The sequence below is a fragment of the Erythrolamprus reginae genome, chromosome 11 (assembly GCF_031021105.1).
Source record: "Erythrolamprus reginae isolate rEryReg1 chromosome 11, rEryReg1.hap1, whole genome shotgun sequence".
Classification (NCBI taxonomy): Eukaryota; Metazoa; Chordata; class Lepidosauria; order Squamata; family Dipsadidae; genus Erythrolamprus; species Erythrolamprus reginae.
This window is the reverse complement of record NC_091960.1, coordinates 6746611-6770583: the sequence shown is the minus strand read 5'-3', so window position 1 is coordinate 6770583 and position 23973 is coordinate 6746611. Positions and strand designations below refer to the sequence as shown.

At 42.0% G+C, this 23973-nt stretch overlaps 1 protein-coding gene across 1 annotated transcript; it reads right to left on the bottom strand.

Moving 5' to 3' along the window:
* Positions 1 to 122: 122 nt before the first annotated feature.
* On the bottom strand, positions 123 to 23638 carry XRCC1 (X-ray repair cross complementing 1). The gene is made up of 14 exons (XM_070764994.1): positions 23482 to 23638; positions 19532 to 19624; positions 18276 to 18383; positions 15278 to 15436; positions 12046 to 12126; positions 11846 to 11957; positions 9989 to 10110; positions 8502 to 8625; positions 6531 to 6759; positions 3395 to 3511; positions 3212 to 3311; positions 1941 to 2115; positions 507 to 561; positions 123 to 352 (listed from the first exon to the last, which is right to left on the bottom strand). The coding sequence occupies exons 1-14, from the start codon at positions 23530 to 23532 to the stop codon at positions 127 to 129; spliced, it is 1752 nt and encodes a 583-aa protein (XP_070621095.1). The 5' UTR covers positions 23533 to 23638; the 3' UTR covers positions 123 to 126.
* Between the last annotated feature and the right edge of the window lie 335 nt (positions 23639 to 23973).

The window sequence follows — 23973 nt, the reverse complement described above, 5'->3', positions numbered from 1 at the left end:
GGAGATTCCCAGAGAGGCCCCACGGAGGCTTCTCCCTGCCTTTTCCGTTTACAGTTTTGGAGGCTCAGGTTTGTAAGTGGAAAATAATTCTTGAGAAGAGGCAAAAAAATCTTGAGCACCCGGTTCTTATCTAGAAAAGTACGTAAGTAGAGGCGTTCTTAGGTAGAGGTACCACTGTACCAAACCTGAAATTGGTTTGGACAAACCTGGAAGTTCTGGAATAGGTTGATCTGGCTCCGCTTCTTCCTCAACATCTGTGTTCTCATCAGTGGTACCAGCATAAGGGTCATTGTCGGGTTCTGGAACGTTCCTCCGTCCACCTTGCTGCTTTTTGCGGTGTTCCTCTTCAACTCTAAGCCAGAGGAGACACAGAATCAATTTTGGAAGAGGATCCACCACAAACCACCCGAGGCCTCCGGGCTTGAACTCTTAGAATCAAAGATGGCAAGCTCTGTTTCCATTATTAAGTGATGTAGTCAACTGCGACAGATATAAGTTGAACCAACCTCCTCAACTCGTCATCGGTGTCACCAGACCCTTCATCTCCGTTGTCTTGAAGACCTAATAGGTAGCAGAAAGGAAACATCAGCAATCTTTTTTTATGTCCCCACTGTCAAAACTGTTCTAATCACTGGTGGAAAGAGAAGGGCTGATTAGCTGTCCCGGAGAAGCAAGGGTCCTTCATTAACTCCTCCAACAATCTCTACAAGGTTCTTCAGTTAAATCAGAGCCTTGAGTCTGGAAGGTGGTTAGATGTTAAAATGAATTAACCTCAAGGACATATGTGACAGAAGGACAAACGGCCACTGAATATAATTCTAAAAACATATTTACAAATGCCTGTGTATCTGAAAAAGTGCATTCAGTTGTTGTTATTGTTATTGTTGTTATTATCATTATCAGTACAAAACAGGAAACGAGATCACTATGCTGGATTTCGTATTTCAAGCACCTAGGACTACGTGATGTGGCGGCAAATTATATATGCAGATCCCAGTAAAACGGCCTTTTGCAACTGACAGAGGGAGATTTTGTCAATTCCGATGGTTTTCAAATGTCCGCTGAGATCCTTTGGCACTGCGCCCAGTGTGCCAAGGACCACTGGGACCACTTTCACTGGCTTATGCCAGTCACTGCAGCTCGATTTTCAGATATTATTATTATTATTATTATTATTATTGATTTGATTTTGATTTGATTTTATTGGATTTGTATGTCGCCTCTCTCTGTAGACTCGGGGCAGCTAACAACAGTAGTAAACAGCATATGACAATCCAATATAAACAGTTAAAAACCCCTATTGTAAAACCAAACATACATACATATATTTGGATGCCGCCCCGAGTCTGCGGAGAGGGGCGGCATACAAATCCAATAAATAAATAAATAAATAAATAAATAAATAAATAAATAAATAAATAAATAAATACAGACATACCATGCATAGAATTGTAAAGGCCTAGGGGGAAAGGGTATCTCAATTCCCCCATGCCTGGCGGCAGAGGTGGGTTTTAAGAAGCTTACAAAAGGCAAGGAGGGTGGGAGCAATTCTAATCTCTGGGGGGAGTTGGTTCCAGAGGGTCGGGGCTGCCACAGAGAAGGCTCTTCCCCTGGGTCCCGCCAAGCGACATTGTTTAGTTGACGGGACCTGGAGAAGACCCACTCTGTGGGACCTAACTGGTCGCTGGGATTTGTGCCCTACCATGGACGAAGGAGACACTCAGTATTCAACTTAAATTGAAATTGCAGAAATTAAAAATTGTACTATTGTTCTATTCTTTCTATAAGACATGTATTGACCAATTTTATTTTTAAAAAAATCTCTGCAAGGTGGATAGAGAGGCATCTGAATCTTTCAATCACACATCCTCCACTCGTCACCAGCCCCACTCCTACCAACGAAGGATGCTGTGGCAGCAACGTCCCTTTGCTTTCTCTACCTGCAAATTTCTCATCCTCGCTGGATGCCCGTGAATTGTTGTGGATGTTGCTGTTCTGAGAGGTGGTGGGCTCCTCCTCCTCCTTCTTGGAAGACACTCTTGGTGGCACCGCCTGCGTTACTTTGGGGCTGGTGGCAGGCTTAACTTTGTGGTTGGGGCTGGGCACGCTGGTCCTCTGGCACAGGAAAGACAGGGTTCGATTAAAAGAGGAAAGCAAATTGACTGCAGCACGTCTTTCAACTGGTCTATTTATTTTTTAGTCATTTTTAATATTAGATTTGTTTCATGTTGTTTTATTGTTGTTGTTAGCCGCCCCTAGTCTGCGGAGAGGGGCGGCATACAAATCTATTTAATAAATAAAAGAAATAAATAAATACTCAGCGAGCTCGCCTTCACTGGAGCTCTTCAAACAGAGACTGGACAGTCATATTTCTGGGATGGTTTAGTGAATCCTGCATTGAGCAGGGGATTGGACCCAATGACCATGGAGGTCCCTTCCAACTCTATGATTCTATGAACATTTCTTGGTCATTAAATTCTGATATTTGTTTATTTATATTCCACTTTAATTTAAGAACATATCCATCACACCTTCCTCCTCCTATTTGTCCCAGAATAACAACTCTATTGGTCAGTTGGGCGGAGAGGAAGCGACTGGCTCAGAGTCACCCAGCTGCCTTTCCTGGCTAAGGAAAGACTAGAGCTCACAATCTCCTAGTGACTGGCTCAAAGTCACCCAGCTGCCTTTCCTTGCTAAGCAAAGACTAGAGCTCACAATCTCCTAGTGACTGGCTCAAAGTCACCCAGCTGCCTTTCCTTGTTAAGCAAAGACTAGAACTCACAATCTCCTAGTGACTGTCTCAAAGTCACCCAGCTGCCTTTCCTGGCTAAGCAAAGACTAGAACTCACAATCTCCTAGTGACTGTCTCAAAGTCACCTAGCTGCCTTTCCTGGCTAAGCAAAGACTAGAACTCACAATCTCCTAGTGACTGGCTCAAAGTCACCCAAGCTGCCTTTATTGGATAAGGCGGGACTAGAACTCACGGTTCCTTGGTTTCTAGCCTGGTGCTTTAAGCACCAGACCAACCGGCTCTCTTCACAAAGATTCCTAACATATTCCTGACAAAGGCAAAAACACTCTTAAAGGATTAGAACCTCATGATATTTACACTAATGTCCAGGTTGCAAAAATAACAGTCAAATCAGGTAAGAAAAACTCACCATATACCAGAGTAACGGAGACATCCCCCAAACACACACATCTAACCTACCTGTTGAGGAGTCAAAGGCCTGCGAGGCGGAGCTGGGGTCTCCTCTTCACTCTCCTTTTCCTCTTCGCTGCTGGACGAGTCGGGACCACCCATCAGGTACCTAGGAAAGGGAGCCTGCCAGTTAGAGTCTGAAAATGAAAAATAGAAACCCACCTAGCCCCTGTTCTCCCCTCGACAACTCACCTTTTGCACGGTAAGCACCGGCGGGTTCGGTGGCAGTCCAGGATCCATTCTTTCCGTACAATGGTGCCCCCAAGACCTTTCACCTGGCTGAATTTGGGGGTGTTGGCAAAGGCACAGCTAGAAGGAGGAACAGAGTCGCTCAGCATGGGGGGATCCATTGCAGTCTATCAGGCACCAGCAAGACACTAGCCAGCTTGGTCGAGTGGTGAAGGCACCAGGCAAGAAACCAGGGGACTGGGGGTTTCTATAGTCTCACTTTAGGCATGAAAGCACATAGAAACATAGAAGACTGACGGCAGAAAAAGACCTCATGGTCCATCTAGTCTGCCCTTATACTATTTTCCTGTATTTTATCTTACAATGGATATATGTTTTTCCCAGGCATGTTTAAATTCAGTTACTGTGGATTTACCAACCACGTCTGCTGGACGTTTGTTCCAAGGATCTACTACTCTTTCAGTAAAATAATATTTTCTCATGTTGCCTTTGATCTTTCCCCCAACTAACTTCAGATTGTGTCCCCTTGTTCTTGTGTTCACTTTCCTAATAAAAACACTTCCCTCCTGGACCTTATTTAACCCTTTAACATATTTAAATGTTTCGATCATGTCCCCCCTTTTCCTTCTGTCCTCCAGACTCTACAGATTGAGTTCATGAAGTCTTTCCTGATACGTTTTATGCTTACGACCTTCCACCATTCTTGTAGCCCGTCTTATGACCCGTTCAATTTTGTCAATATCTTTTTGTAGGTATTGTTGGGTGAATTTGGGCCAATCCCCAGGTGACTACGAGTTCTAGTCCCGCTTTAGGCATGAAAGCTGGCTGGGTGACTTTGGGCCAATCCCAATTCATTCACATTTCATTTAGACCCTCCTTTGGCATTCTTAAAAAATCCTTTAAAAAAATGATTATATTCCACTATTTCTTCACTGTTAGCGCAACTGGATATTCGAGTTGGCTATGGTGAATTGGCCGGGGCAAGTTGTTACAGACCCTGGCAAAATTGGTAGCCTCTTTGAGTTCTTCTTTTACCAAAAACAAAGCTGAGGTCTTGGGCTCCCTAAAGTAGAGCATTTGAGGTCGCAATGGTGGAAGGTCTTAAGCATAAAACGTATCAGGAAAGACTTAATGAACTCAATCTGTATAGTCTGGAGGACAGAAGGAAAAGGGGGGACAGGATCGAAACATTTAAATATGTCAAAGGGTTAAATAAGGTTCAGGAGGGAAGTGTTTTTAATAGGAAAGTGAACACAAGAACAAGGGGACACAATCTGAAGTTAGTTGGGGGAAAGATCAGAAGCAACGTGAGAAAATATTATTTGACTGAAAGACTGGTAGAAACATAGAAACATAGAAGACTGATGGCAGAAAAAGACCTTATGGCCCATCTAGTATACTATTTCCTGTATTTTATCTTACAATGGATATATGTTTATCCCAGGCATGTTTAAATTCAGTTACTGTGGATTTACCAACCACGTTTGCTGGAAGTTTGTTCCAAGGATCTACTACTCTTTCAGTGAAATAATATTTTCTCACGTTGCTTTTGATCTTTCCCCCAACTAACTTCAGATTGTGTCCCCTTGTTCTTGTGTTCACTTTCCTATTAAAAACACTTCCCTCCTGTGTTGCTTAGAACAAACTTCCAGCAGACATGGTTGGTAAATCCACAGTCACTGAATTTAAGCATGCCTGGGATAAACATAGATCCATCCTAAGATAAAATACAGGAAATAGTATAAGGGCAGACCATGCGGTCTTTTTCTGCCGTCAATCTTCTATGTTCCTATGCCTTAATCTTTAGGGAATTTGGGGGTGGGGGTGGATGATAATTGACTTTAGGAGGAAGAAAGATGTATACTCACCATTGCACATAAAATGGCGAGGAGGTGGAGAGGGTTGGTAGTTTCAAATTTCTGGGCACTTATATCTCAGGGGACCTCTCATGGATTATGAATGCTAATATGCTTGTGAAGAAGGCACAAAAGAGGCTGTACTCCCTGAGAATGCTCAGGAAGATAAATTTATCTTAGCATCTACTGTTGTCCTACTATCGCAGCACCATGGAGAGTGTCTTGACATACGGCATTCTAGCTTGGTATGGGAGCAGCTCTGTAGCGAACAAAAAAGCTCTACAGAGAATTATTAAAACTGCCCAGAACATCGTTGGGCTCCAGCTACCCACCCTGGATGACGTCTTCACATCTCGCTGTTCTAGGAAGGTGCACACCATTCTCAAAGACTCTCCTCATCCTGCTTACAATCTCTTTGAACTGTTGCCTTCTGGCAGAAGATACAGAACAACTAGAACTCGGACCACACGTTTCCTGAATAGCTTTTATCCCAGAGCTATACTCGCACTTCACAACGAACTAAAGGGTCAACATCAGTGAACTCTTGGACAATATTACTCGGTTTGTCATGTAGATGGTTGAGTGGTTCAGGGTGGGGAATTTATTATTATTATTTATTATTTATTGGATTTGTATGCCGCCCCTCTCCGCAGACTCGGGGCGGCTAACAACAGTGGTAAAACAACATGAACAATCCAATTAATAAAAACAACTAAAAAACCCTTATTCTAAAAAACCAAACATACACACAAACAAACATACCATGCATAACTTGTAATAGCCTAGGGGGGAAAGGATAACTTAACTCCCCCATGCCTGGCGACAAAGGTGGGTCTTAAGTAATTTGCGAAAGACAAGGAGGGAGGGGGCCGTTCTAATCTCTGGGGGGAGTTGGTTCCAGAGGGCCGGGGCCGCCACAGAGAAGGCTCTTCCCCTGGGGCCCACCAGACGACATTGTTTGGTCGACGGGACCCGGAGAAGGCCAACTCTGTGGGACCTTATCGGCCACTGGGATTCGTGCGGTAGAAGGCGGTTCCAGATGTATTCTGGCCCAATGCCACGTAGGGCTTTAAAGGTCATTAATTTGTAGTGGGCGGGACATTTTATTCTAATTTTTTAAATTCTATTTTTAAATTTACCTATTCTGATTTTATGTACGGTGGGACTGGTCTCTGGGTGTCGCACGACTTTCGTTGCCAATGACAATTCGTTGTTTTGACAATGACAATAAATGTATTATTATTATTATTATTATTTTGGGAGGGTGGATACCAGACACGTACATGAGGTGAGTGCTGTCAGGGGTCCAGTCTGGGCGGTACTTGGCCCCCATCTCCAAGGCCTTGTCCCTTAACTCAGAGCGAAAGGGGTTCTGGAAGCCACTCAGCACAAAAACAGTACCCTGTAGGAGTTGCTGGAAAGACCCGTTTGCTGCGGTCTCCTCTGAAGACGGTGTGGGAAGAGCTTTTTTGAAAGGCAGCGTCTTCTGGGGAGGAGACGTGGCGAGAGAAACTGCAAATCAAGATCAAAACAAAATGCAAAGGTTAGGGTAAGATGGAGAAGGCAAGTCCGAATCGTTGCTCATGTCTTGATGTAAATTACCCAGCCCCTAAGAGTATTTATTTATTTATTATTTAGATTTGTATGCCGCCCCTCTCCGCAGTCTCGGGGCGGCTCACAACAAGTGAAAAAAACAATCTACAACAAATCTAAATTACTGTTTAAAAATGTTTAAAAGACCCCATATTCTAAACACACATACATACAAACATACCATTCATAAATTGTATCTGCCCGGGGGAGGTGTTTCAGTTCCCCCATGCCTGACGACAGAGGTGGGTCTTAAGGAGTTTACGAAAGGCAAGGAGAGTAGGGGCAGTTCTAATCTCCGGGGGGAGTTGGTTCCAGAGGGCCGGGGCCACCACAGAGAAGGCTCTTCCCCTGGGGCCCACCAACCGACATTGTTTAGTTGATGGGACCTGGAGAAGGCCCACTCTGTGGGACCTAATCGGTGGCTGGGATTCGTGCGGCAGCAGGCGGTCTCGGAGATATTCTGGTCCAGTGCCATGAAGGGCTTTAAAAGTCATAACCAACACTTTGAATTGTGACCGGAAGTTGATCGGCAACCAATGCAGACTGCGAAGTGTTGGTGAAACATGGGCATACCTAGGTAAGCCCATGACTGCTCTCGCAGCTGCATTCTGCACGATCTGAAGTTTCCGAACACTTTTCAAAGGTAGCCCCATGTAGAGAGCATTACAGTAGTCGAACCTCGAGGTGATGAGGGCATGAGTGACTGTGAGTAACCTTTGAAAAGTGTTTGGAAACTTCAGATCGTGCAGAATGCAGCTGCGAGAGCAGTCATGGGCTTCCCAAGGTATGCCCATGTTACACCAACACTCTGCAGTCTGCATTGGTTGCCGATCAATTTCCGGTCACAATTCAAAGTGTTGGTTATGACCTATAAAGCCCTTCATGGCACCGGACCAGAATATCTCCGGGACCGCCTTCTGCCGCACGAATCCCAGCGACCAGTTAGGTCCCACAGAGTTGGCCTTCTCTGGGTCCTGTCGACTAAACAATGTCGTTTGGCGGGACCCAGGGGAAGAGCCTTCTCTGTGGCGGCCCCGACCCTATGGAACCAACTCCCCCCAGATATCAGAGTTGCCCCCACCCTCCTTGCCTTTCGTAAGCTCCTTAAAACCCATCTCTGTCGTCAGGCACGGGGGAACTGAGATATTCTCTTCCCCCTAGGCTTATATAAAATTTATGCATGGTATGTCTGTGTGTATGATTGGTTTCTTAAATTGGGGTTTTTTTACATTACTTTTAATATTAGATTTGTTCATATTGTCTTTTTACTGTTGTTACCCGCCCCGAGTCTACGGAGAGGGGCGGCATACAAATCCAATTAATTAAATAAATAAATAAAATAAAATAAATAAATAGCTGCTTTCATTTTATCTTAATATTGTTTGCCATTCAGGGACACTTGTTGAAGCAGTTGGCCACGTAGACTGACTATTGATTAAATAAATAGGTGAATTTAAAAACATATTCTGTACTGCAGGGGTAGGGAACGTTGGCTCTTCTATGACTTGTGGACTTCAACTCCCAGAATTCTCTGAACTAGAATGATTGGCTCAGGAATCCTGGGAGTTGAAGTCCACAAGTCATAGAAGAGCCAACGTTCCCTACCCCTGCTGTACTGCATGGAGTTTTGAACTTGCAAGTTTCGTCCTTTCTTCACACACCTTTATGTTTTTTGGAAGGCGGGTGTGTAACGCGGGATTTATCAGAGTTAGTTTTCTTGGTTGCTGATGAGAGGGCAGCATTTTCTTTGCTGGACTCAAACTTCCTTTTGACTGGGGTGGGTTCCTGCAACGACAAGAAAACTTAAGGCTGCAACTAATTCTAAATACGTGGACAGACGCTTCTCCCAACTGCATTAGATTTACTTCTAAGATAAATATAGGCTTAAGAATCCTTTAAGATTAGCTGTAAATAATTCTATAACCCATAATGCTGCTGTGGTCCGTGGATGAACCTTGCCCATATGCCTAGAGAGGCAACATAGTAATATTCTGTATAGTCTGGAGGACAGAAGGAAAAGGGGGGACATGATCGAAACATTTAAATATATTAAAGCCGCCCCGAGTCTTCGGAGAGGGGCGGCATACAAATCGAATAAATAATAATAATAATAATAATAATAATAATAATAATAATAAAGGGTTAAATAAGGTCCAGGAGGGAAGTGTTTTTAATAGGAAAGTGAACACAAGAACAAGGGGACACAATCTGACGTTAGTTGGGGGAAAGATCAAAAGCAACATGAGAAAATATTATTTGACTGAAAGAGTAGTAGATCCTTGGAACAAACTTCCAGCAGACGTGGTAGATAAATCCACAGTAACTGAATTTAAACATGCCTGGGATAAACATATATCCATTGTAAGATAAAATACAGGAAATAGTATAAGGGCAGACTAGATGGACCAGGAGGTCTTTTTCTGCCGTCAGACATCTATGTTTCTATATTGTGGAATGGAAGTACAAATAATCCTTTCTTAACAACAGTAACTGGGAACAGAATTTCAGTCATAAAAACATATCATCATAAGATCATACCAACTTATGCCAGCAGTTTGATCACTTCTAATTGCCATAATGAATAGCAATAGCACTTAAGACTTATATACCGCTTCATAGTGCTTTTACCGCCCTGCTCTTAGCAGTTTACAGAGTCAGTCTATTACTCTAAACAATCTGGGTCCTCATTTTACCCACCTGGGAAGGATGGAAGGCTGAATCAACCCCAAGTCAGTGAGATTTGAACTGCTGAATTGCAGCTAGCAGTCAGCTGAAGTAATCTACAGTACTGCACCCTAACCACGGTGCTACCTTGGCTCTTAACAAGTCATACAACGTCACATGGTGGCCATTTGCAACCTCCTGCCAGTGTCCTCATTGATTGTAAAAAGTTGACTTGTGAAGGTTGCAAATAGAGATCACGCTGCAAGAACTTGAATCCTCCAGGCCAAACGTTGAGTAGTCAGATCACAATCATATGAATGTAACGATGCTGTTAACGGTTGCAGCTAGGAGGACCAGTCATGAGTACCACTCATTCGGTTTAAAAAAGGGGTTTATTTTTGTTTCTCAGCGACAACAGCAAATTAGACAAAGGGCAAAGGTTGGAGGTTAACTGCTTTTGCCTGCCCTATTTCCTCTTCTTTACCTTGGGTGGGGTTTTGGTGGTGGGCTTCTCTGCTGCTGATGGTGAAGAGTCAGGAGAAAGAGATTTGTTGGTCTGTAGTGAGGCAGCAGCATAACTGGGCGAAGGCTGGTCATTCTGAGATGCTACAAGAATAATAATTAGAATTATTATTAGAGATTAGAATTGCCCCCACCCTCCTTGCCTTTCGTAAGCTCCTTAAAACCCACCTCTGCCGCCAGGCTTGGGGGAATTGAGATGCTCTTTCCCCCTAGGCCTTTACAATTTCATGTGTGGTATGTCTGTATGTATGTTTGGTTTTTTATATTAATGGGTTTTTAAAATCATTTTTAGTATTTATTGGATTATTATTGTACATTGTTTTATTACTGTTGTTAGCCGCCCCGAGTCTTCGGAGAGGGGCAGCATACAAATCCAATAAATAGATAGATAGATAGATAGATAGATAGATAGATAGATAGATAGATAGATAGATATAGATAGATAGATAAATAAAAAATAAATAAATAATTTTTTTAAAAAATAAATAAATAAATAAATAAATAAATAAATAAATAAATAAAGAAAGAAAGAAAGAAAGAAAGAAAGATAGATGATTATCATCATCGTCAGTTTCCAGACAGTGTGGATATCTATACCTGCAGAAAACATTGCAAATGCTAAAGAGTAGATAGGGGTCCCCAAACTTAGCAACTTTAAAACTTAAGGATTTCAACTCTCAGAATTCTCTGAGAGTTGAAATCTCAACTCTCGAGTCAAAAATGCAAACTAACATAAAAGGAAGCAGCAAAATAAATTTAAAATGAGCAAAAAAAAATACATCAAGCTGGCTGGCTGGAGAATTCTGGGAGCTCAAGTCCACAAGTCTAAAAGTTGCCAAGTTTAAAGATCTCTGAAGTAGATACAGCTGCAGCAGTGTTTCGAAATGGCGTCTGTAAGTGATGTACGTTACAAGCAGGGTGTCGTCATTGACTTTCTCACTGCGTAGAAAGAAACTGTTGGGAACATTCACAAACGTTTGTTTACAGTTTATAGAGAATCTGCAGTCGACAGAAGTACGGTTAGTCGCTGGGCACATTAGAGATGATTCGTACATTGCAGAAATGGCTTCGTGACCAGAACAAGGAGTGATACCGACAGGGCATACACGCCCTTGTGTCTCGCTGGAGGAACCGGGACCGCCTTCTGCCGCACGAATCCCAGCGACCGATTAGGTCCCACAGAGTGGGCCTTCTCCGGGTCCCGTCAACTAAACAATGTCATTTGGCGGGCCCCAGGGGAAGAGCCTTCTCTGTGGTGGCCCCGGCCCTCTGGAACCAAATCCCTCGAGAGATCAGAATTGCCCCCACCCTCCTCGCCTTTCGTAAGCGCCTTAAAACCCACCTCTGCCGTCAGGCCTGGGGGAACTGAGATGTTCTTTCCCCCTGGGCTTCTACAGTTTATGCATGGTATGTTTGTATGTATGTTTGGTTTTATAAATAAGGGTTTTTAGTTGTTTTATTATTGGATTGCTATATATTGTTTTTATCACTGTTGTTAGCCGCCCCGAGTCCACGGAGAGGGGCGGCATATAAATCCAATAAATAAATAAATGAATGAATAAATAAATAAAGCCATAGAACGGGACGGAGATTACGTGGAAAAATAGAGAGTGTAGAAGAAACATCATTCTTTCTTGTGTGTAAGTTTCATTGTGTTCAATAAATAATTGTTGGAGAAAAAAAATGTGGTGCATTACTTTCTGGGCGACCCTCGTAAGTTATAGCAGAGAAAGCCTATTGCCTCCTATTGGCTTGATGATCAATAATAATTGTGATCTCCGACGATTTTTAGGTAGGATAAAAAACATGTGAGAATTACCTTTAGGAGGGGAGACCAGGGGTTTACTGGCACGGCTGAAAAATAGAGCACCAGGTTTCAGAGAGCTGCTGTCATCCTCCTTCACTTTAAACTGGCCCAATTTGGTGACCTTCTGATGCAGGTGGAACAAAAAAGAGAAGATTTTAAAACACAGGATCACAGATGTTGGAAGGGATCACGTAACTCAAAGTGATGCTCACCGGTGAAGCCGCTTTGGAATGTGTCTCGCTGTTGTCTGGAGGAGAATGGAACTTCACGAAGGAAAGGCCGTAAGCCAGAGACTGAAGAGAGAAGGAAGAGGACTTAGATTTAGGCAAATAGGCAGCCATAAGCCATGGTCATTCTGTACGTGCAACTGCCTTCTCTAATGACAGACCACATTCCACCCCCCACCCCCAGAGGTGGGACACAAACCAGCTTTATAACAGAAGGCAAATACAGTGATACCTCGTCTTACAAACTTAATTGGTTCCGGGAGGAGGTTCTTAAGGTGAAAAGTTTGTAAGACGAATCAATGTTTCCCATAGGAATCAATGGAAAAGCGATTAATGCGTGCAAGCCCAAAATTCACCCCTTTTGCCAGCCGAAGTGCCCGTTTTTGTGCTGCTGGGATTCCCCTGGGGTCCCCCTCCATGGGAAATCCCACCTCCAGACTTCTGTGTTTTCGCGATGCTGCAGGGGAATCCCAGCATTCCCAGCGAAGGGAGCATCAGTGAAATTGCAGCATCGCAAAAACACCGATGTCCTCGAAACCCCACCTCTGGACCTCTGTGTTTTTGCGATGCTGCGATTTCCCCTTGCTGGGAAACCCCACCTCTGCGCTTCCATTGCCAGCGAAGCGCCCGTTTTTGTGCTGCTGGGATTCCCCTGCATCACCACAAAAACATGGAGGGGAGCCCCAGGGGAATCCCAGCAGCGCAAAAACGGGCGCTTCGCTGGCAATGGAAGTCCGGAGGCGGGGCATCCCAGCGGTGGCGGTGGGTTTGTAAGGTGAAAATAGTTTGTAAGAAGAGGCAAAAAAATCTTACACCCCAGGTTTGTATCTCGAAAAGTTTGACGAGGCGTTTGTAAGACGAGGTATCACTGTATATCTATGTTAGAAACAAATAAGACTAACATTGCAATGTTAGTCTCGGGGAACAGGACGGAGACTTCAGCTCCTACAAGTCCCAACTCCAAAGAAATCTGAAACCTGAAATTTGGGGTGTTCCCTGGAAAACTTAATAAGACAACAGGAAAGCTTGGCCAATTGAGAGTTTGCAATCTTGTCTTCCTATCATCCCTTAAGGCAGGGGTGTCAACCTTGATCCCATTGGTGCCGTTATCAGGATTTTGTTTGTCCTTGGGGGCCTGGATGGGCATGTCCTGGTCATCACTGCTGTGCAGGCATGGCCAGAGTGTCATGGACCCATCCTTCACCATTTCTGAGATCCCGTCTGTGGGCCAGAAGTTTGACACCTCTGCCTTAGGGATAATCTTGCTTAGAAACCTCATGGTCCATCTAGTCTGCCCTTCCACTATTTCCTGTATTTTATCTGTTGTGGTTAGCTCTGGCCCAGCTCCTGCCCCAAGGACTGTGGATGTGGGGGAGACATCCACATGCTGCAGGCCTGTTTTGCCCACGGTGCAATCTGATGATGACGGCTCCTCTGACCAAGAAGACATGAGTGACAGGGAGGAGGAGAGTGTGGCAGATAGCTCAGAAGATCAATTATCTCTCTCCTCCTTGGATTCAGAACAAGAGTTAATGATACAGCCACGCATGCGGAGAGCGATGCATAGGCAGCAACAACTGAGAGATTATTATCAAAGAAAATGAGGCCACCTGTGGTTGGGTGGGGCTGTGGTCATTAGTGAGGCTGCTATAAAGAGCAGCCTGTGGGTTTGGCCATTGTGGAGGATTATCTGATCGTTGTGTTTCGTGACTGCGTTACTGACTTTGACCTTTTGTGTGCTGATTTTTTCCCGCTTTGAAACTAAACCAGAGCAAAGTGTGTTTCACTTTGTGAAAGAAGAAGGACTGTGAATTGCCTCACAGCTGCAAGCTAAGTATCACAGAACTGATAAGGGACTTGTACAAATTACCAGTTTGTTTGGAGACGAGTGCTCTTTGCTATACCAAAAGAGGGCTTGGTTTAAGTGACGTTTCATTATAAAGAACATTGTTTTGAATTTTCAAACGTGTGTGTGTCTGAAATTTGTACCTGTGAATTTTTGGGAGAAGTCTACCAGAGAGCCCGACAGAACTTTATCTTAGGATGGATATATGTTTATCCCAGGCATGTTTAAATTCAGTTACTGTGGATTTACCAACCACGTCTGCTGGAAGTTTGTTCCAAGGATCTACTACTCTTTCAGTAAAAAAAATATATGAATAATATGAATGGCTAATCACTGCTACCTCTTTTAATCCTAGAGTTTTGAACGAAGTTACCCCATTAGTAAAGTTGCAATTCAGTGTTTATATACTTGGGTATCAGTCTCACCGAAGCCACCGAGCTTTATTTCTGAGTAAGCATTCACTAGATAAGGCTATAAAAAGGGACTGGTTTTATGTTAACTCATTCAGCTTTCATTTAGAAAAGAAATAAAGGTGGTAACTTCTGGAGTTCAGCTTCACCTCGCCTCCAGAAAGGTGAATACCCAGAAATACCCATGTAGAAGAAATTAATGTTCGCAGCTTCTGTTGGCCAGATAATAATCAAAACTGCCTGAGATTAACTTCTTCTTTCATATACAAAATGATGTCTCTCTCACCTTTGAAATGCAGTTATAAAGAGGCATGGGACCCATTTGATAGAAACATAGAAGACTGACGGCAGAAAAAGACCTCATGGTCCATCTAGTCTGACCTTATACTATTTCCTGTATTTCATCTTACAATGGATATATGTTTATCCCAGGCATGTTTAAATTCAGTTACTATGGATTTATCTACCACGTCTGCTGGAAGTTTGTTCCAAGGATCTACTACTCTTTCAGTAAAATAATATTTTCTCATGTTGCTTTTGATCTTTCCCCCAACTAACTTCAGATTGTGTCCCCTTGTTCTTGTGTTCACTTTCCTACTAAAAACACTTCCCTCCTGAACCTTAACCCTTTAACATATTTAAATGTTTCGATCATGTCCCCCCTTTTCCTTCTGTCCTCCAGACTATACAGATTGAGTTCATTAAGTCTTTCCTGATACGTTTTATGCTTAAGACCTTCCACCATTCTTGTAGCCCGTCTTTGGACCCCTTCAATTTTGTCCATATCTTTTTGTAGGTGAGGTCTCCACAACTGAACACAGTATTTAAAATAACAATGTCTAAAGAGTATGCTAAAAACTACCAGCTCCTTAGCAAGCCTCTGAGGAAGATAAATATAAATGCAAGGGTCTAAGGCAAACTCCTGCCAGCATCCCATATATTTTGTTTCCAAAATATAAACCTTGGTATACGGCTGGGTACAAACAATCTTAACTCGGTCCCACTTCTTCTCAGCTGTAGCCTTCACCAGTTTATCTGGCCCAAACATACGGACTCTGTTCAAGTTGGTGCTACTCTTGCTCTCTGAGGGAGACATGAAGGAGGATGTAACCAACAGCACCTGGGGTGGAATGGAAAGCACTACAGTGAAACATAGAAGACTGACCGCAGAAAAAGACCTCCTGGTCCATCTAGTCTGCCCTTATACTATTTCCTGTATTTTATCTTAGGATGGATTGATGTTTATCCCAGGCATGTTTACATTCAGTTTAAATTCAGTTACTGTGGATTTACCAACCACGTCTGCTGGAAGTTTGTTCCAAACATCTATGTTTATCCCAGGCATGTTTAAATTCAGTTACTGTGGATTTACCAACCACGTCTGCTGGAAGTTTGTTCCAAGCATCTATGTTTATCCCAGGCATGTTTAAATTCAGCTACTGTGGATTTACCAACCACGTCTGCTGGAAGTTTGTTCCAAGCATCTATGTTTATCCCAGGCATGTTTAAATTCAGTTACTGTGGATTTACCAACCACGTCTGCTGGAAGTTTGTTCTGAGCATCTATGTTTATCCCAGGCATGTTTAAATTCAGTTACTGTGGATTTACCAACCATGTCTGCTGGAAGTTTGTTCCAAGCATCTATGTTTATCCCAGGCATGTTTAAATTCAGTTACTGTGGATTTACCAACCATGTCTGCTGGAAGTTTGTTCCAAGCATCTATGTTTATCACAGGCATGTTTAAATTCAGTTACTGTGGATTTACCAACCATGTCTGCTGGAAGTTTGTTCCAAGCATCTATGTTTACCCCAGGCATGTTTAAATTCAGTTACTGTGGATTTACCAACCACATCTGCTGTATTTCATCTTACAATGGATATATGTTTATCCCAGGCATGTTTAAATTCAGTTACTGTGGATTTATCTACCACGTCTGCTGGAAGTTTGTTCCAAGGATCTACTACTCTTTCAGTGAAATAATATTTTCTCCTGTTGCTTTTGATCTTTCCTCCAACTAACTTCAGATTGTTTCCCCTTGTTCTTGTGTTCACTTTCCTATTAAAAACACTTCCCTCCTGAACCTTATTTAACCCTTTAACATATTTAAATGTTTCGATCCTGTCCCCCCTTTTCCTTCTGTCCTCCAGACTATACAGATTGAGTTCATTAAGTCTTTCCTGATACGTTTTATGATTAAGACCTTCCACCATTTTTGTTGCCCGTCTTTGGACCCGTTCAATTTTATCAATATCTTTTTGTAGGTGAGTGGGGAGATCAAGAGACACAGCTTTTTGAAAATACATCTCTCACTAAATCCCAGTCTTAATCCAGAAGGGTTCTCCCCAAATTGCCTGGGAGCAAGCAACAGAACATCAAATCAGAATTGGGGCTCTTGAGGGGAAGTGTCAAACACAGGAAAAATCACAACATGGACAATAAACACCGGGGGGAAAGCAGGGTCTTTCTTGTGCCCTCTTGTGCAGGGGTGTCAAACTTACACTGACACGGGTTTTTAAAAAATGTTTTTAAATTATTAGATTTGTCATGAATTGTTTTATTGCTGTTGTGAGCCGCCCCGAGTCTACGGAGAGGGGCGGCATACAAATCTAATTAATAATAATAATAATAATAATAATAATAATAATAATAATAATAATTTATTACATTTGTATGCCGCCCCTCTCCGAAGACTCACAACAACGATAAAAACAATATTATAATGGCACAAATCTAATATTAAAAAACTAAAAACCCTATCATAATTAAAAACCAAACAGCACAGACATACCAAACATAAATTATAATAAGCCTGGGGGAAAGATCTCTCAAATCCCCCATGCCTGGCGGTATAGGTGTGTCTTAAGTAGTTTACGGAAGACAAAGAGGGTGGGGGCCGTTCTAATCTCCGGGGGGAGTTGATTCCAGAGGGCCGGGGCCGCCACAGAGAAGGCTCTTCCCCTGGGGCCCACCAGACGACATTGTTTAGTCGACGGGACCCGGAGAAGGCCAACTCTGTGGGACCTTATCGGCCGCTGGGATTCGTGTGGTAACAGGCGGTTCCAGAGGTATTCTGGTCTAATGCCATGTAGGGCTTTAAAGGTCATGACCAACACTTTGAATTGTGACCGGAAACTGATTGGCAGCCAATAATAATAATAATAATAATTGGATTTCTATGCCACCCCTCTCCGAGGACTCCGGGGCGGCTACTGCAAATTTCCATCTTCCTTTCGCTAAAATAGGGGTGGGTGTGGCCAGCCCATGACGCATCTGGCCCGTGGGCCACAAGTTTGACCCCCCCCCCCCCCTGCTCTAAATTGCTAAGCAGTCAGCCTGTGTGGAGTCACACCCACCTGTATTCAAATGAAGTTTGCTTTACATTGCTGGAGTCCTACCATTGGTGACTGTACATATTCAAACGGTACAAAGGAAATTACACCAAACTCCTTTCGCTGAGGACACAAAAAGTACCACTTCCATGCCGTGATAGCAACTTTCGGAGAACACCAAATGCACTCCGAGACCGTCTGCTGCCGCACAAATCCCAGTGACCGATTAGGTCCCACAGAGTGGGCCTTCTCCAGGTCCCGTCAACTAAACAATGTCGGTTGGCGGACCCCAGGGGAAGAGCCTTCTCTGTGGCGGCCCCGACCCTCTGGAACCAACCCCCCCCCCGGAGATTAGAACTGCCCCTACTCTCCTTGCCTTTCGTAAGCTCCTTAAGACCCACCTTTGTCGTCAGGCATGGGGGAACTGAGACATCTCCCCCAGGAAAATACAATTTATGAATGGTATGTCTGTCTGTATGTTTGTTTAGAAAATGGGGTTTTTAAAATATTTTTAAACTGTCATTTAGATTTGTTGTAAATTGTTTCACTTTGTTGTGAGCCGCCCCGAGTCTGCGGAGAGGGGCGGCATACAAATCTAAATGATAAATAAAATAAATAAAAACTCACCTCATAATTCTGCTCACTGGAGGAGGCAGAGCTGCCAGCCAGCACTTCCACAAAGGCAGAGGCTTCATTGCCAATATCAATGCTGTGGATCTGTTCCTCTTTTTCAAACTGTGAAGGGAGAAAGAGAATTGTGGAGGATGCAGGAAAGGAACCCTGTAGGCTCAGGTCTTAACAATTAGTCCTTGATTTAACTGAATATGCCCCAACCGTGTAGATGAGTCATGCTAACAGCAAATAAATCTACCCTGTACTAAATCAGGATCAAACTCATTGTGATCCAGTTTGATTGACAGTGATAACCTAAGACGGAAAAGTTTTCCTTTTCTAGCTGCTAAGATATTAGCAGTAGATAATTTTGAGGAGACTGATGGATGGCTGAGCATACAGTAATGCGCTGCAGAATCACGATTAACTAATTAAGAGAATGAAGAAATTCCAAATACTACCTGAAAAGCATTTATTTATTTTATTTTATTTATTTTATATTATTTTATTCATTCATTCATTCATTCGATTTTTATGTCGCCCTTCTCCTTAGATTCAGAGTCTATTATATACATGCGCCTATATACATACATTTGTTTTCGTAGATTTTCACGGGTATATGTATGTAGATTGTTCTGAGTTCGGGTTGGTGGAATCACAATTACTTGAAGGATTGACATGGTGATTATTATGATATGTTTTCGAAATCAGCCTTAAACAAAAAAACATATCATAATAATCACCATGTCAATCCTTCAAGTAATTGTGATTCCACCAACCAATCAAATCACTAAAACATAGTCACCCAATCTATTTGCTACATTCAAACCAAATCTCCACCCCTAACACTATATATAAGGAACAAATGACAGTTGCAAACATTCCATATTTACAGCAGCACGAAGCTTAAAACTTCAGCCTGATGGTGGTGAATGTGATTTCACCGAAACGTCGCATAGACACTCAAAATATTACATGGGGCAAAACCCGAACTCAGAACAATCTACATACATACATCTATATACACACACATACATACACACAAACACACACAAACACAGAGAGAGAGAGAGAGAGAGAGAGAGAGAGAGAGAGAGAGAGAGAGAGAGAGAGAGAGAGAGAGAGAGAGAGAGAAATTGAGCTTGAAAAGCTAATTTCTATGATCTCTAACAGTATAAACATGCTTACAGTAAGTTATCATGATGCAAGTATTATAACAACTGCAGAAAGTGCTGGGAACTGATCTCACCAAGAGATGACCAGAAACTCACTTGTAATATGACAGAGACTTGCTTTTCCCCAGCCTGGGCAGCCTTCCACTTGCGGTAGGTATCGGCCTTGAGCAGATTCTCGGCACAATGGGTCTGGGGACAGGAGAAGAGGCTAAATCAATGGACAGAAAACAATCTCTACTATTCCTACATCACTTCTTTCCTCCTCCTCCACTTCTCTTTTCCTCCTCCTTAATGGTCTTAGACTGGGTTTAACCAGCATAATTCAACTTTAAATCCATCAGAAAGCATTGTTGCTCTCTTCTGGCATTCATTCATTCATTCATTCATTCATTCATTCATTCATTCATTCATTCATCAAACGTGTACAAGATAGGAGGTATGGGGATAAACATAAAAATAAGCACAGTAAGTACAGATAAATACAGATTATCTCAGGGACCACCTTCTGCCGCACGAATCCCAGCGACCAGTTAGGTCCCACAGAGTGGGCCTTCTCCAGGTCCCGTCAACTAAACAATGTTGTTTGGCGGGACCCAGGGGAAGAGCCTTCTGTGTAGCGGCCCCGGGCCTTTGGAACCAATTCCCCCCAGAGATTAGAATTGCCCCCACCCTCCTTGCCTTTCGTAAACTTCTTAAAACCCACCTCTGCCGTCAGGCATGGGGGAACTGAGATATTCTTTCCCCCTAGGCCTTTACAATTTAAGCATGGTATGTCTGTATGTATGTTTGGTTTTTATAATAAGGGTTTTTTAGTTATTTTAATATTGGATTGGATTGTTACATGCTGTTTTTATCATTGTTGTTAGACGCCCAAAGTCTACGGAGAGGGGCGGCATACAAATCCAATAAATAAATAAATAAATAATAAATAAATAATAAATAAATAAATAAATAAGGATAATAGGACAGTAAGACATGGATGGCAGGCATGATGGTGCGTTTATGCATGTCCCTCATTTCTCAACCTCATAAACCCCATAATAAATAATAATAAATAATAATAAATAATAAATAAGCACAGTAAGCATAGATCAATGAGGACAATAGGACAGTAAGACAGGGACAGTAGGCACAACGATGTACTTATGCATGCCCCTTATTTTTCAACCTCATTATGAGGTTTAGGAGGTTTCTAAACCTCATGTAATAAATAATAATAAATAAATAATGAAAAAAAATAATAAGCAAAGAAAGTACAGATAATTTGAGAACAATGGGACAGTAAGACAGGGACAGTAGGCACGACATTGCAGTTATGCAAGCTCCTTATTTGTCATTATGGGGTTTATGAGGTTTCTCAACCTCATAAATAATAATAATAAATAAAAAATAAAAAATAATAAGCAAAGAAAGTACAGATAAATGAGGACAATAAGACAGTAAGACATGGACAATAGGTACCATGGTGTGCTTATGCACGCCCCTTGTTTCTCAACCTCCTTAAACTCATAATAATAATAATAAATAACCTAGACACAAGAACAGTTTTTTCCCGAACGCCATCACTCTACTAAACAAATAATTCTCTCAATATTGTCAAACTTTTTACTAAGTCTGCACTTCTATTTCTACTAGTTTTTTTCTCATCATTCCTATCACCCACTTCCTCCCACTCAGGACTGCATGACTGTAACTTATTGCTTGTATCCTTAAGATTTTTATTAATATTGATTATTTCTTTGTTGCTTATTTGACCCCTGGGACAATCATTAAGTGTTGTACCACAGGATTCTTGACAAATGTGTATTTTCTTTTATGTACATCGAGAGCATCTGCACCAAGACAAATTCCTTGTGTGTCCAATCACACTTGGCCAATAAAGAATTCTATTCTATTCTAATCCTAATCTATTATTCTATTCTATTTGCACAGTAGCTACAGATAAATTTCATTTAATTAATTAATCTAATTTATTAGATTTGTATGCCACCCCTCTCCGGAGGCTCAGAGCGGCTCACAACAATAACAACAATGTAAACAAATCTAATACATTTAAAAAACATCTAAAAACCCATTACAGTATTGAAACCATACAAAACATACCATACATACATACCATAAACCCATTGTCCTAAATGAGGACAATGAGACAGTAAGATAGGGACAATAGGCACGAAGGTGCACTTATCCACACTCTTTATTTCTCAACCTCATAATAAATAATAAATAAATAAATACTACTACAGTACTACTACTACTACTACTAATAATAATAATGACAATGGGACACTAAAACAGGGACAATAGGCACGATGGTGCGCTTATGCACGCCCCTTATTTCTCAACCTCATAATAAATAATAAATAAATAAATACTACTACTACTACTACTACTACTACTAATAATAATAATGACAATGGGACACTAAGACAGGGACAATAGGCACGAAGGTACACTTATCCATACTCTTTATTTCTCAACGTCATAACAAATAATAAATAAATAAATAAATAGTACTACTACTACGTAATAATAATAATGACAATGGGACACTAAAACAGGGACAATAGGCACGAAGATGCACTTATCCACTCTTTATTTCTCAACCTCATAATAAATAAATAATAAATAAATGAATACTACTACTACTAATAATAATAATAATAATAATAGTAATGACAATGGGACACTAAAACAGGGACAATAGGCACGAAGATGCACTTATCCACTCTTTATTTCTCAACCTCATAATAAATAAATAATAAATAAATGAATACTACTACTACTACTACTAATAATAATAATAATAGTAATGACAATGGGACACTAAAACAGGGACAATAGGCACGAAGATGCACTTATCCACTCTTTATTTCTCAACCTCATAATAAATAAATAAATAATAAATAAATAAATACTACTACTAATAATAATAATAATGATGATGATGATGATGACAATGGGACACTAAGACAGGGACAGTAGGCACGACGGTGCGCTTATGCACGCCCCTTATTTCTCAACCTCATAATAATAAATAAATAAATACTACTACTACTAATAATAATAATAATGACAATGGGACACTAAGACAGTAGACAATAGGCACGAAGGTGCACTTATCCACACTCTTTATTTTTCAACCTCATAATAAATAATAAATACTACTACTACTACTAGTAGTAATAATAATAATAATAATAATAATGACAATGGGAGACTAAAACAGGGACAATAGGCACGAAGATGCACTTATCCACTCTTTATTTCTCAACCTCATAATAAATAATAAATAATAAATACTACTACTACTACTAATAATAATAATAATAATAATGACAATGGGACACTGAGACAGTAGACAATAGGCACGAAGGTGCACTTACCCACACTCTTTATTTCTCAACCTCATAATAAATAATAAATAAATAAATACTACTACTACTAGTAATAATAATAATAATAATAATGACAATGGGAGACTAAAACAGGGACAATAGGCACGAAGATGCACTTATCCACTCTTTATTTCTCAACCTCATAATAAATAATAAATAAATAAATACTACTACTAATAATAATAATAATGACAATGGGACACTAAGACAGTAGACAATAGGCACGAAGGTGCACTTATCCACACTCTTTATTTCTCAACCTCATAATAAATAATAAATAAATACTACTACTACTACTACTACTACTACTACTAATAATAATAATAATAATAATAATAATAATAATGACAATGGGACACTAAGACAGGGACAGTAGGCACGACGGTGCGCTTATGCACGCCCCTTATTTCTCAAGCTCATAAACATAATAAATAATAATAAATCCACCTCTTCCCACGCCCCTCCCCGAAGCCACCGGGAGGCTCTTCCAGGCCCCACCACCCCCTTAATCCGACTCCCCCCCTCACACACGCCGCTTCAACAATGGCTGCCTCCAGCCCTCCACGTAACAGGCCCAGCTCCCCGCTGCTTCGTTCCCCTGGCGGAAGCCGCCGCCGCCGCCGCCGTCCCCCGTGGAAGCCGCGCTACCGTGTCGGAGCTGGTCGCGGATACCACATGTCGGATCTCGATCTCCGGCATCGCCCCGCCACTTTCTGTCACTTGCCGTCACCCGGCAGCAAAACTCCGCCGAGCGCCGGAAATGGGCGCTCTATGCTCTCTCCGACGCTCGCCTTTATGGTCCTTCCCAACGTGCCCCGGGCGCAAACTCAAAATCGACGCCTTTCTAATACCGCCGTGCGATTTAGACCGGGGGGGGGGAGAGGAGGAGGAAATGAACCCCTTGACGCATGCTCAGATTCGTGCCTTTCGATCGTGACGCTATGGCGCCGAAGTCTTCGCTTCTGCGCATGCGCTTTTTCTTTCTTTCTTTCCTGCCTTTCTGCGGGCGGGCGGGGGGGGGAATGGTTAGATTTTCAAAATTTGGACGGTTTTGGGACGTGTGGAACTCCAGTTCCCAGAATTCCTCAGCTGGCATAGTCTTATTGAGGAATTCTGGGAATTTGAAGCCCACACATAATA

What these genes read in the sequence shown, in the direction of transcription:
- XRCC1 (XM_070764994.1), bottom strand. Translation starts at nt 23,532, where the DNA reads ATGCCGGAGATCGAGATCCGACATGTGGTATCCGCGACCAGCTCCGAC. An exon ending in ATTCCAAAGCGGCTTCACCG is followed by an intron (nt 11,958 to 12,045) that starts GTGAGCATCACT and finishes CACCTGCATCAG; the next exon opens with AAGGTCACCAAATTGGGCCA. An exon ending in CCTGGTCTCCCCTCCTAAAG is followed by an intron (nt 10,111 to 11,845) that starts GTAATTCTCACA and finishes TTATTCTTGTAG; the next exon opens with CATCTCAGAATGACCAGCCT.